This window comes from Ipomoea triloba, chromosome 1, assembly GCF_003576645.1.
Source record: "Ipomoea triloba cultivar NCNSP0323 chromosome 1, ASM357664v1".
NCBI classification, from domain to species: domain Eukaryota; kingdom Viridiplantae; phylum Streptophyta; class Magnoliopsida; order Solanales; family Convolvulaceae; genus Ipomoea; species Ipomoea triloba.
In genome coordinates this window covers 3,520,282-3,533,870 of record NC_044916.1, presented here as the reverse complement: position 1 = coordinate 3,533,870, position 13,589 = coordinate 3,520,282, and the positions used below count along the sequence as shown (strand labels likewise).

Here is a 13,589-nt window from a genome sequence, read left to right as displayed (position 1 = left end):
TTTTTTTTTTTTTTTTTTTTTTTTTTTTTTTTTTTTTTTTTTTTTTTTTTTTTTTTTTTTTTTTTTTTTTTTTTTTTTTTTTTTTTTTTTAATACAAATTGTCACATTTTATTATTTTAAATTATCTCAAATTATTTAAAAATTCATAAGGAATGAAATTTTAGAAAGTGTTACAAAAAATAACTACAGAATTATTCTCAATATTTTTTATATTGAGAGAAACTCATAAAAATTAAAATCGTGACCTGATTACAAAAATTATGATCTATTAACTGAATCACTCATTTTGAAACAATTTTTTTTTTCCTTTTTACGTTACCATTCCTACATCCTAAGTTGGTAATATGAACAAAAGGGATAGACCAAATTGCACAGTGGTCAAAACCAGTGTGTACGGACGTATTGACACAGTGTACGTGTGTTGAATAGTGCATTATTTAGGAGTTAGTCAACTCCGCTTAGACTGAGCGACTGAGCGATATTCTTGTGCGTGTTATTACCATATGTGGGAATTCTAATACCGTACATTGACAATAACCATATGTGGGAATTCTAATACTGTACATTGACAATAAATTTTGAATGGATACAAAAATTTGAATGGGAGGGTGCGGGCCAACAACAGTTGAAGTTTCCTAAATCAGATATCCATTTAACATATTTCAATTGAGTTAAAATGACATATCTGAATTGTGGACAATGACTTTTGGTTTATTTTGTACCAAAGTTTGTAATTTTATCATTTTATGACAAAGAAACAAAACTAATAGCCAAACTTGGTGGTGATTTGAAAATAAAAATGTTTTTTTTTATTTGTTATGTGTGAATGAATTTGCTTTCCCATGCTGCTGTTTTCATCATATAATATAAAATTCATTAAACAAGCAAACACCATTTCATTAAACAAGCAAAGACCATGAGATAATTTTCATTACAAACACCATTGCAATACATGTATAGCTCTTTTCATGAATTGCCTAAGCAAGAGGGAGTCTTTCAACCACTTCTACACCACCAACACATGTACAATTGAAATAATAGAAAATCACTACCAGGATTGACCGCATAAACCAAACCATCACAACTTGACATAAACAATTCAATTTAGAATTCTTATCCCTAGTAGCAGTAGATCTTAATTTCGTTTGTAGCCTTTTAATTTCTTCCTTGTTTTGATTTAACCTTCGTACGTAACAATCCATGGATTATTGCCTTTGATCTTGAACACATTGGTGGGTCATATCATCTTAGAGCACCCCTACTAGGGGTTATTTTTTACCATCATCCAACGCGCACAGCAGTCGCGCGTGCACTGCACGCGCTTGACACATTTGATTTTTATTTTTTATTTTTAAATATTGAATACAAATGATTGTATGAAATGGGTGAGTAATTTGTTGCAAAGAAGAAGAGAATTAGGGTTCGAAGGTTGGAAGAAATCGGGAATAGGGCATATATAACTAACGCATGGTGGGAAAAAGTGAAAGTACTATTATGCACCCAAACTGACGGAGGACTATATGAGACATAAAATCAATACTTGAGGACTTAATTGGCAAAAAATGATAGTCGATGACCAATTTGGTACTTTCACCATAGTTGAGAGACTAAAATAGTAATTAACTCTTTACTAAAATTTAGATCTAGTTCACAATCGACGAACTCCGCAAGATAGCATAATTCGTGAACAAACCACATGCAAATTAACCCAAAAAAGAGCTAATAATCAGTAAAAAAGGAAGAAGTGACAAATGAAGAGGCGATTAGTCGGTTAGCGAAAATAGATTGACTTTCTTGCTCTTTCTCATCGGAAGGGTTGGGATCGTCTAACTAATTCACGATGTAATTAAAACCTTCAAATTCCACCCCCTCCACCCCAAAAAAATCCTCAAAAAAACTCTCTGGAAAACTATTTAATACAAAAATAAATGAGTTTTCGAGGAACAGTAGAGTAATTAATCAAAATTCAAAAGATTCAAAGCTTAAAAAAAGACAAAAAAATAAAAGGAGAAAAATTACATGTAGACTTGTAGCTTGAAGAAGAAGAAGATGCGAACTGTACTCTACTGGTCTAGTATGAGATTGAAAGCCAATAAAGATACGTATAAAATTTACTCTACACGCTTGATTGAATGGGACAAAACATTTTGATGAGGGCAACAAAAAAGTATTATACGGAGTAATATTATTTTAAAAATTGAGGGGGTGGGCAAGCTTCCTACACTTTCCACTTTCATAAATGTCATTATAATATTTAAAAAAAAAAAAAAAACATTTCGGGGCGGGAGGATCGGAGATTCGGAGGGGCAAGGCCCACTGCACTCCCCATGTGGCTCCGTCCCTATTTTCAATTAACATATAATACTTTCTTATACATTTATAAAAAAAAAATATTACACAATCTCACAATAAGATAATCTTAGATAAAATTTATTTGTTAAAATATGACCGGCATCTTTTATATTTATTAATTACTTATAAATAGATATATTTCATGGAATGGATCTATATTTTGTTTATTTTTGTCGTTAAATTACTCCTATTAACAAATAATAATATAGTATGTTATTAAATGATTAATTAAAAAGAATGTTTTCAAAAAAAAATGATTAAAAAGAATGAATATGTACTACAATTAAATATGTAAAAATACAATGAACTTGCAACGGCAAATTATTGCATGGACCATGGTTCACACAGCTGTGTGAACCAGAAATAAAAACTACATTATTTTTATATTGAAGGTACATTATTTTTGTACTGTAGGTACATTATTTGACTGTATATATCAAATAATGTACCCTAAAATAATGTATCTACAGTATAAAAATAATGTACCTTCAGTACAAAAATAATGTACTTTTTATTTTTGGTCCACACAGCTATGTATACCATGATTCATGCAATAATGATTGACTTGCAACAAACATAAATCTATTTATTAGCAGAAAAGGCCCATTTTGAGAATCAGGTTGTTTTACAACTTGGGCTTTCTGATTCTTAGCCCATTAATGTCTCAATGCTCACTGTGACGGACCTGAATCGTACGGCTGTACCCTTGCAGCTCATCATCGCTCAACCGTTCTCCGGCTGATTTTCTCCCGTTGACGGCTCCATAGAATTATCTCAATTTCACGTAAGTCTCCTTCTATCTCAGTTTCATAATCATTTCGTTTCTGTTAGAAATTGAAATGTTTTGTTCTGTTTTCTTCGTCAAATTGATTTCCTGTCGCATGAGCACGGAGTGTAAAAATCTCATGTGTAATGTAAATGTTTGGTTTTAGAGCTTGATTATTGTTAATAAACTCACTTACTGTAGAAATCGAAAAGAGTTTGAAATTTCCTTCACGGCATTTTGGTTTGTGATTTTGCATTTTATTAGGAGCTTGTGTGTTAGACTGTTAGTGCAAGTATTTAGGTACTAAACTTCAACATTACCACATAGGTAGGATACAGGATCATGAGTTGGTGTTTTCCTTAGCTGTAGTAGCTCTTAAAAGCCTTGGTCTGACCATATTTAACAGATCTATACAACATTTGGTTTGTTTAATTTTTATAAATTTTCCTTGACTGTCTTTATTCATGGAGAAATCTGGTGTTGAATGGGATGAAATGAGAGGGTGAAAACAAAAATGTTTCCTATCAACCGAGGGTTGATCTGTGCAAAATTTCCTTGGTTCAAGTAGTTAAAATCTTGATGGGCTAATATAAGGAATGACTTGTTATATATAGACATGAATTAATTATCTTTTGCATTTGAAGAGCTGCTGTTTCTGCTCTGCCGTGTTTATTTGGTGTTAGTGGACTGATGTTGTTATCAATGCATCTATGTTGACAGGAAAGATAAGGTCTTCATAAGTTTGTTGTGTGAATGGCTGCATCTTCTTCTCGGTTGCTCCGTGGTAAGAGAGCTTGCTGCTTTTGACTACCAGTTCCTCAGTCCTTTTGCTTGCAATTAGTTAGAAAACTTTGGAACTTGTTTAAGTTGATCTGTATGATTCATAATATTTTCATATAAAGTAGATTCTAGCAACTAACCTGACGGGCTTCAAGACATAACCTCTTTTTCTGCTTTATTTACCTCCTGCTAATTCTGTGCATTTGCACTACTTATGGTTTCTTTGCAGGTTGTTCATTATTGGGTAGCCTTTGTAACAACTCTGCCTTGTTCACGAGAGCATCACCTGAGATTATATCCAATAATGATTTATTCACACAGGTTCCTCTGCTCTATTGCATATCCTTTTTATCTTTTCCAACTTTATCTGTAGCATATTTTTGGGTTCTGAGTAGTCGTTGCTTTTTTTTTTTTTTTTGAAACCAGAGTAGTCATTGTTAGTATATGTATTTATTACAAATGTCAGTAGGACACACTATCCCAAAGGGTAAAGCATTTGATCTTTTAATCGATGATTGTTAGAAATTTAGAACTACATAGTAATACATACTTTAAGAATCTCATGTCTGGAAAAAAAATACATAAGATTATTAAGAAAAAAAAGGATACATGCCCGGCTGCCTTTATAGTTTATAGCTTGCCGTGATACTGCAAGATGGACTCTCTGGACTGAGTTGTTACAATCACTCAACCAACCTCACAAAAAAATATATATATATATATATATATCAGTCAATAATAAATTGTATGCCTATATATATCTTCATTTTAATGATATTAATACGAATTTCAAAATTCTGGAAAGCAAATGGGTTTAATCAAGTTCCCAGATCAACCGGGTCAGTTAATTGAAGAAGCATGTGTCAGTTAAGAGGTTTTGAACATGATGGCACTTTCTTTAAGCTGTGAGTAAACCTATATGATTCTTTTTCCCCTTTCAGCAACTAAGAACTTTTATACAAATGAGGACCAACCTCAAAGTGGTAGACAATTCGGGTGCAAAAAGAGTTATGTGCATACAAGCATTGAAGGGCAAGAAAGGAGCAAGGTTGGGCGATACAATAGTTTGCTCAGTAAAGGAATCCCAGCCAGGTGGGAAAGTGAAGAAAGGAGAGGTTCACTACGGCGTAGTTGTTCGTGCTGCAATGCCAAGGGGCCGCTGTGATGGGAGCGAAGTGAAGTTTGACGACAACGCTGTGGTGCTTATCAACAAGCACGGAGAGCCAATTGGTACCAGAGTTTTCGGCCCCGTTCCCCACGAGCTTAGGAAAAAGAAGCACATCAAGATTCTCAGCCTCGCAGAGCACATTGCCTGAGGTACATACATACTCTGGCTGCCATCTCAGAGATGATATCTTCATATCCTGTGCTGTGCTACTTTGGAATAGGTCTTAGTACAAGCTAGTATTCTTTTTGTTAGGGTCTGGGGTTGAATAGGTATATTATTTTACCCATGTTACCAGTTTGGGTATTTTCGGTTTCCAAATCAAAATTGTTGCCTTTTTTCACAAACAAGCTTTACAAATTGTACGGAGTAACTGCTGCAATACTGCATCGCTTTCATTTTTGTTTTGCAATAATATGCCATCGAATGTTGCTGTCAATGTGCAAGAAATCAGTGGCCTTAATGGCCAAAATAGGGCAGTTGAATTGCAGGTCTCTGGCGGTGCGAATATTGGCCAAACTCTGGCAGCGAATATTGTTCCGATGGTGGGACCTAGACAGCCGGCGGTGAATGGTGGTTCTCGTAGCCCCTCAATTGGTGGTAATTTTCGTTTGCAGCAATCGACAGCGGAATCCGATATGCCAGTCATCTATAAAATGCAGGCACTCCCATTTCTCCTCAACCACCGATGGCTTTAGCAGAACCCCACCTCTCTCTATATAAATTATACGCTATGTGTACTGTATGCTGACTTCAACAAACCATGAATTATATGCCCTGTGTATTGTATGTTATATCCCTATGAGTTTAATAATAAAAAGAAAAACAAAATAAAAAATTAAAATAATAATATTAAAATATGACATGATATTAACTTGTAAATAACTTGCATAAACAAGAAGAGGTTAATTGCTTAATTTTTGTGAGTTCAAGGATATAATTGAAGTTGTTTAAAGTTGATATAATTACATATTTCAGTATAATTTGAAGGATTATTTTGATCCTTATCTCTAATATATATAAAACTCACAAAAATAAATAAATAAATAGAGAGTGGCACTCACTATGAAGATTATGCTCTATCCACTTAGGCATTTATTTCAAGACAATTTTTTTTCTTTTTGAAAAAATTTCAAGACAATTTATTCTTTATTGCAAATAAGAATGTGTAAAATTTACGTAATTACAGAATATTACATATGAAAAGTTTTACTTTATAATGATATTATAAGTGGAAGATAATGTAATTTAAAATTCTTCTCAAGTTATGAAAAGTTCTACTTTATAATGATATTATAAGTGAAGATAATGTAATTGAAAATTCTTCTCAAGTTATTTATTATTTATTTATTTTTTTAAATTCTTATCATCCCTAATATTTTTAAGGTTAAAAGTGTTCACTCTTTTTATTAAGGAAAGTCTACTATCACCATCTAAAAGTATGTAATAAATTTTGATCTTTGTTTATACGGAGTAATAAAAATTACTCCATATTTGATCTTGAGTAAGTGTTGGCAATAAAACAATAAGAACAATATATTTTAAAAATAAAATTTCATTAATTGTATTTATTTATATTTGCATAAATTTGTGAAGACTAAAATGCAGGAGCAACATCAAGGTTTTGTATCAAGCACAGGATCGCCGATCTAGCAAGGAAGCTAAGCTTCAGCCTTCAGTTCTACCACAACTGCTGCTGATATACAGAAGCTTATACGTATATATCTCCGTATAAGGTAGAACCGTAGAAATTATCTACTCATTTCCAGAATAAATTGGAGTTTGCGGTGGAGCGGGCGGTGTACATGGGTCAGTACTGAAGTCTGATGTCATTGTTCTGGATTGTTTTACGCCAATTAGCAGAAACTGAAGCCATGGTAACACAACAAAAACCTTTTTTTTTTGTTTGTTTGCTTAATTTTGTTCCCAGCTGTGATTTTATCTCTTCTGTGTGTTTTGTTTAGCATTGGAAGGGTTTTGGTTAGATGTAGAGATTTGCAATTGGATAGCGAATATTGTTGATTTCGAGAGAGCATAAGAATGAATTGAGGGGAAAAGGAGGGAAGAAAATTGGTTGAATTCAGCAGTTTTTCCCTATTTTGGGTATATTTGAGTTTGGCAAAAGTTGATAGCTGTTGCTAGCTAATTAAGTTTTTGTAGATTGAATTGAATTTATTTTGTAGATTTTCAATCTGTTGTGCTATGCTAATATACTGCATAAAGTTTAGTAAGAAGAAACCTAATGGGAAGTATCTGAACTTATGCAGCTGTGGGCAGCATGCAGTTTTGTCTAAATGCGGTTTATTATCTAATTTGAGCTATTGCATATGCATAAATGTCATCTCTTGCTTCAATTTGGTTGGTTTGGAAAGCTTTAGAGCTGGGAATTGGGATGCATAGTTGCATATTGGTTATATTATATGCTAAATGTAATGAATTGAGAATTGTATGTGGTATGAAGAGTTTAATTTTCTAATTATTTGATTAATCATGTGTCATATTTAGGGATGAGAATGTGGTGTGGGGCATTTGTGGGTGTAGGTATGGCATAGTGCTGGTAGATATTACTCATGGAGGTTGAATAGTGTGCGCACCCTCAAGCAAAATTGGAATATATATATATATATATATATATATATATATATATATATATATATATATCACCGTTCGACGTCCACTGGCTCACAAATTCTAGCAGCACTACTGCTTAGCTTTGCAGCTGCGAGAGATAAGAACAGTCTCCAGAGCCTTGAAATTTGAGGTGCTCAGCAAACTTTAGACTTTAGTTGTCAATTGGACATATGGAATTTGATGATGCTGTTCACCAGAAGCCCAGAATTATAGGTGTTCTCATAGTCAATCATGTCTACTGTTACTGCAGAAGAAGATGCAGTTGAGCTTTGAATAAATAGCAATCATGTTTCTCCACATTGGCAGAATTCTGGTTCAAGAAAATTAAGATGGAATCATGGAAAGGAGCCAGAACTTGCTGAAATCTCTAGTTCAAGTAATAACGAAAATAAAATAAAATAAAGAGAAAAAGGATAAAAATCTTGCAAAATCAGTAACTTACATGGAAACAAAGCCCTGCCCCATGAAGTATTATTCTTTAATGGAAAATGTAATGCTAGGTTTCAGCACATTCTCTGAGTCTGGTGACAGGGGCTGGGGTTTGATTAAACAAACTGATATCTCGAGACAGTGATTAGATTCTGACTACAATAGAAGAATCTGGTTGGTTTGCGGGAGTGTGTCAGGGTACAACATGGGACCATTTATGTGTGCAAGGCAAAGTGAATGCAGTGTGGTACTCATATCATTTTACTGTTTTATTTAGTACTTTCAGGTTGCAATATTGAAATACTAATGTGACATGGTTTTTCTAGATAATTTAAACCTTCCATAAAATTTGCTCAACATATTGATTTTAGACTATTCTTTTTCTTACACCAGGGGTGGAAGAGACTTCTGGCCGTTATGGGTTATAAATGTTGCATACTTGCATCTATGCATTTCTGTTTGAATTTATATAATCTATTACTTGTTATAGGCAATGTCTAAGAAAGTAATCACAAGAGAAGAGTGGGAGAAGAAGCTGAACAATGTTAGGATTAGAAAAGAGGACATGAATAAACTAGTGATGAACTTCCTAGTCACTGAGGGTTATGTGGAAGCAGCAGAGAAATTCAGAATGGAATCTGGGACAGAACGTATCCTTATATCATCTTTACTTAGTTGCTGTGTACATTTAAGAATTTGTTTTTCCTTACGAATAACCAGCTGACATAGATCTTGCAACCATTACTGACCGGATGGCTGTGAAAAAGGCAGTACAATGTGGTAATGTTGAGGATGCTATTGAAAAGGTCAATGATTTGAACCCTGAGGTATGCCTTCCTTTCCTTCGTTGTTGTGGTCATTGAACCTTGTTGGAGCTGCATGCTTGATTAAATTGTTTTTTTTTAGAGCTTCTTATTTCTTGATGTACATGTGGGGAAATCTCTTATCATCTTTCTATTAACTTAGTACTTGTTTGGCCCAGCTTATTTTGTGGCTTATCTATTTCAAAAAGTAGGTGGGTCAAATTCTAAAAATATTAAAACATTTAAAAGACATTAGGGTTAGATGAGAGGAAAAAGCCTATTTTTCAAGAAGCAGAAACCTGGGCCGGATGGGAGCTGTTGCCCACAAGGCTTCTTCACAAACTCATGGACTCAAATTCGTCCTTTACGGCTTTTCCTTTGCTCTCAAACTTTCAGACAGCACCATCCTGGGAAATCATGGCTTTGATACCAAATGGAAGCTTTCAAAAAAACCTCATTTTCAAGAAGCAGTAATCTATGGCAAACAAACTCAAATGCAACTTTTTCTTCATTAAGTTTTCCTCAAGAAGTGTACATTAAATTAGTGATATGGAGATTGGAGAGAGATCAAATTGGTTAAGTGTTAACTAAGTTCATACTATATAGTAATTCAAAGAGAACTGAATATAGCTTTTGCTTCTCCTAAAATGGAGGTGAACCAAGCAGGCCGTATTGATGTGCATGGATGATATCTGGTGTTGTTTTATTATTTGCTGTAATCATCTGTCAAACATATTGAGAGTGAAGTAGTATTTATACCTTATCCACCTTATTGGCTATTGACATAATGTCTTGTTTTATGAAGTCAATGTTTACTATGCAAGCATGGAGTTTCAAACTGAAAATATATTCTTTTTTGGGTGGTGATAGATCATTGGATTGAATAAAAATTTCTGCTAGAAATTAACATCTGAATCCATGTTGTCGGTGGCTCTTTCAATTGCATTTTTTTTCCCTTTTTGTCAATATTTTGATTCTGAGATTTATGATATGGGTATTTCTAACTTTGTGATTGCTTTAGAACTAGGGACGACTTTGATTGGTTAAATTTGCATTTAAAATAATTATACATTCTTCGATGCAGATACTGGATACAAATCCCCAGCTCTTTTTCCATCTCCAAAAGCAAAGGTTGATAGAACTGATAAGGAATGGGAAGGTGGAAGAAGCTTTAGAGTTTGCTCAGGATGAACTTGCTCCAAGGGGAGAGGAAAATGTATTAACTGTGTTTGGTATTCTATTTTACTAGAACCTAAGGATCGAGTGATCGATGCTCAAAATTTCTGTCCTGTCTCTAGCCTTAAATTTGGCTCATAATATGGAAATTTATTTATTTATTTTGCAGCAAGGGTTTCTAGAGGAGTTGGAGAGGACGGTTGCATTGCTGGCATTTGAAGATGTTGCAAACTGCCCTCTAGGAGAGCTTTTAGATATATCACAGCGTCTGAAGACAGCAAGCGAGGTGAATGCTGCAATTCTCACTAGCCAAAGCCATGAAAAAGGTTATTAAATTATTCACTTAATATCTTTCTACCACTTGTTCTATACATGGAAAATAAGTTTTTGAGTATATGCAACTTTCCCAATTTTCATATATAGAATACTTCAGTTGATTATTAAGCTTGCCACTTTATTTTCTTGGCACATCAGGGATGGATGCAAAATAATAAGGTAAAATGTTTTGAAACAAATGAATTAGTTACCTGAACAAAATAAAAAGAATCCATGAGATCTTCATTAATAAAAATAATACAAAGAATTCTGCAGCATAATATAGATTTAGAATGCTTTTCACTTCATTTTAGAGACTACAAAGCTTTTTCTTTATATTACAATGCAATACAGGCAACGCTAATGAAAAGTTGAAACTTTACAGGCAAAGTTCTCACTCACTGTGTGTGTGTGTGTGTCTCTCTCTCTCTCTCTCTCTGTGCTATGATCTATTTACATCTGTTGTTACATTTTCCTTTCTATGAAATTGGGTTGTTCTCAGCTTCTAATGACAATAAAAACCTTTAATTACGTCAACAACTGGCCCATGAGAGATGCACATAAAAGTAATCATTCTGAGAGAAAAGAGTTTGGAATTAGATGCGTGAATATGTGATAACTTTGTTGATTGGATTACACAAGTGTTGTGAAAAGGGAGAACTTTATCTATAGTAATAGTAAAACTTAATCATTAGTTTGCCACCTAAAATTTATATCTTTTATTGAATGACAGATCCCAAGCTTCCAAGCCTACTGAAGCTATTGGTATGGGCACAAAACCAGCTCGACGAGAAAGCTGCTTACCCTCGCATAAACGATGTTTCCACTGCCACACTCGAAGACCCAGCGGTTTGAAAGGCACAAAAACCAACTCTTTGGGATTCAGGTTAGGCGATGACCAGATTGTGTGTTTGAACGCCATGAACCTAGTGGTAAATGTCGTTGTACTTTACGAAAACGTAGCTCCCCCTAGAGAGGTTTTACTGGTATCAAACTTGAATGCAGAGTACAGGGTGAATGCCTCTTTTGAAATTATATGGTTCTATGACTTATTTTATGGCTTTATAGATATATTAAACATAACTGATAATAAAGAAGAGATAGTTACATAACTTTATTGCTTTTTATTTGTGTGCACATGGAGTTGCCACAGTGCCAATAGTTTTTCTCATTAGACAGCACTGGTAACCAGTAACCTAGACATTAATAATGCATAAAGATATATGGTAAAAATCTTGTTTGATGTTGTGATTCACTAGTTTTTTTTTTTTTGATCAAAGGATGAGGGGGTGACCCCGATAACATAAAGAGAGACTACAAATTTATAGGAACCCCAGAAATGGGGATGCGCCTCTTAAAAAACGCTCCGCAGAGATCATCCTCAAAGTATCTTGCCAAACTGTTTGGGACCTCATTAAGCTCCGCATAATCCACTCGGCTCCAAAGAGCATGTTTCGCAAGGGCGTCGGCAACCTTATTCTGCTCCCTAAAAACATGGCGAATGTCCACCTCTTGGAAGACCGCCATAAGGGCACGGCAATGGCAGATAAGATTATTGTACCCAAGAGCAATCGTTGTTGATGACTTGATGAGATCAACTGTGGAACGAGAGTCGCTCTCCAAAACAACCCGCTGATATCCCATGCAAGCAGCGAGCTGCATCGCGTGATACACCCCCCAAATTTCCGCTTCTCCAACCGAACAAATACCAATGGTAGCTATGAAGCCCTTGATCCAGTTACCGTGGTTATCGCGAATAATTCCACCACAACCGGCAACCCCGCCCGAACCGAGACCGTGTTGTAGTTTACCGACACTCCCGTCGACGTTGATCTTAACCCATCCCATTTGCGGCTTTTCCCAAGCAACGTTAGACTCCACCCAAGTGTTGTTGGAATCACCTGGGTTGCCATGGTTCGCAAACGCATTCCAAATTTCTGCTTCTTTCCTTGCAATCCACTGAAGTTTTTGATCCATAGGCAGTGAATTTCCATGAAAAACCTTGTCATTGCGCCACTTCCAGAGCCACCATAGTCGAATAGCAAAATGCTCAGGCCAGCCATCCTCAAAGCCCAATCGGGTATCGCCACGCAAATTCGTCGCAAGCCACTCATCCCATCCGAAATGTCCGATCGTTGTGAGCACAGATGGTCGTAGTGCTTCCCTCCAAATTTCCTTGGCGTCACTGCAGTAGCGGAAGATATGTCCACAGTCCTCCTGTTGCCCTGCACAAGACACACACCAAATATTAGACGTAAGGTGCCGCCTCGCTCGCTCTACGTTAGTTAAAATCTTTCCATGAGTAACAAGCCAAACAAAGAAGCAAATTCTATTTGGAACTTTAAGTTTCCAAATGATAGTCCAATCACGTTGGTCGCCATCTCGATCTATAGCATCCAAATGCGCATAGGCAGAGGTAATAGAGAATTCGCCAGTAGGTTCAAATCCCCAGCCCACACCATCTTCATCGTTGGCATCCCCTGAGAGCACAAAGGCCGCAAGCTTTAGTTTAATCTCAACCGGTAAAAGTTCGCCAAGAGTTTCCCACTTCCAGCCACGGCCTTCCTACCATAAATCGCACACATTCGCATAAAGATCAGGAAGGCCAATCGGAGTCTGAAGGAAATCGTATAAGGGGACTCGAAGGAGCCACTTGTCCATCCAAAACCGAGTTTGAGCGCCATTTCGAACCAACTTTACCGTGCCTGCCTCTACCAAGTGATTAGCAGCCCGAATGCCTTTCCAGGCATTTGAACACCTCGATAGCCCAATGCCCTCCACTCGATCGTTCCTCGCAGCCAAATAGTTGGTTGTTCAATCAAGGGCTTTGTGATTTTTTTTTTAATAAACTATTGGAAAAAGCATTAAATAGGCCACTAAACTTATGCCTGCCTTCCCCTTCAGAAATTTTTTTTAAAAAATTACGGTATTATTTTTTCTTTTAATTTTTAAAAATAATGATTAAAATAAATTTTATATATATATAGAAAATTAATCAAATGCGGCCTTGCTATTAAGTGCGGTCGTGTGGCTTAGCGTGCGTCATTGGATTGCGATCCGACGGTGGAGGTTATATATTAGGATTCAGGAAGTTTAATTCGCTTAACTTAAGTGGGGGCTTTATGGTAATTGTAAGTGGGAAGGTAATGTTAGAGTACAGAATGCACCAACA

At 35.5% G+C, this 13,589-nt stretch overlaps 2 protein-coding genes across 3 annotated transcripts; both read left to right on the top strand.

Annotated features, from left to right (window-relative positions):
* Window positions 1-3,010: 3,010 nt before the first annotated feature.
* Window positions 3,011-5,853, top strand: LOC116020250 (50S ribosomal protein HLP, mitochondrial-like). Of its 2 annotated transcripts, XM_031260743.1 has the most exons (5): window positions 3,011-3,136; window positions 3,839-3,902; window positions 4,128-4,219; window positions 4,840-5,215; window positions 5,510-5,853. In XM_031260743.1, exons 2-4 carry the CDS (start codon window positions 3,872-3,874, stop codon window positions 5,212-5,214), a joined length of 498 nt encoding a protein of 165 aa, XP_031116603.1. In that variant the 5' UTR covers window positions 3,011-3,136; window positions 3,839-3,871; the 3' UTR covers window position 5,215; window positions 5,510-5,853. The 2 variants fall into 2 exon arrangements, with proteins under 2 accessions (XP_031116603.1, XP_031116596.1); XM_031260736.1 differs by lacking the exon at window positions 5,510-5,853 and having other exon boundaries at window positions 4,840-5,502.
* An 806-nt stretch (window positions 5,854-6,659) lies between these two features.
* On the top strand, window positions 6,660-11,532 carry LOC116015043 (protein GID8 homolog). The gene is made up of 6 exons (XM_031255034.1): window positions 6,660-6,940; window positions 8,614-8,773; window positions 8,844-8,950; window positions 10,011-10,142; window positions 10,272-10,428; window positions 11,151-11,532. Exons 1-6 carry the CDS (start codon window positions 6,890-6,892, stop codon window positions 11,270-11,272), a joined length of 729 nt encoding a protein of 242 aa, XP_031110894.1. The 5' UTR covers window positions 6,660-6,889; the 3' UTR covers window positions 11,273-11,532.
* Window positions 11,533-13,589: the final 2,057 nt, after the last annotated feature.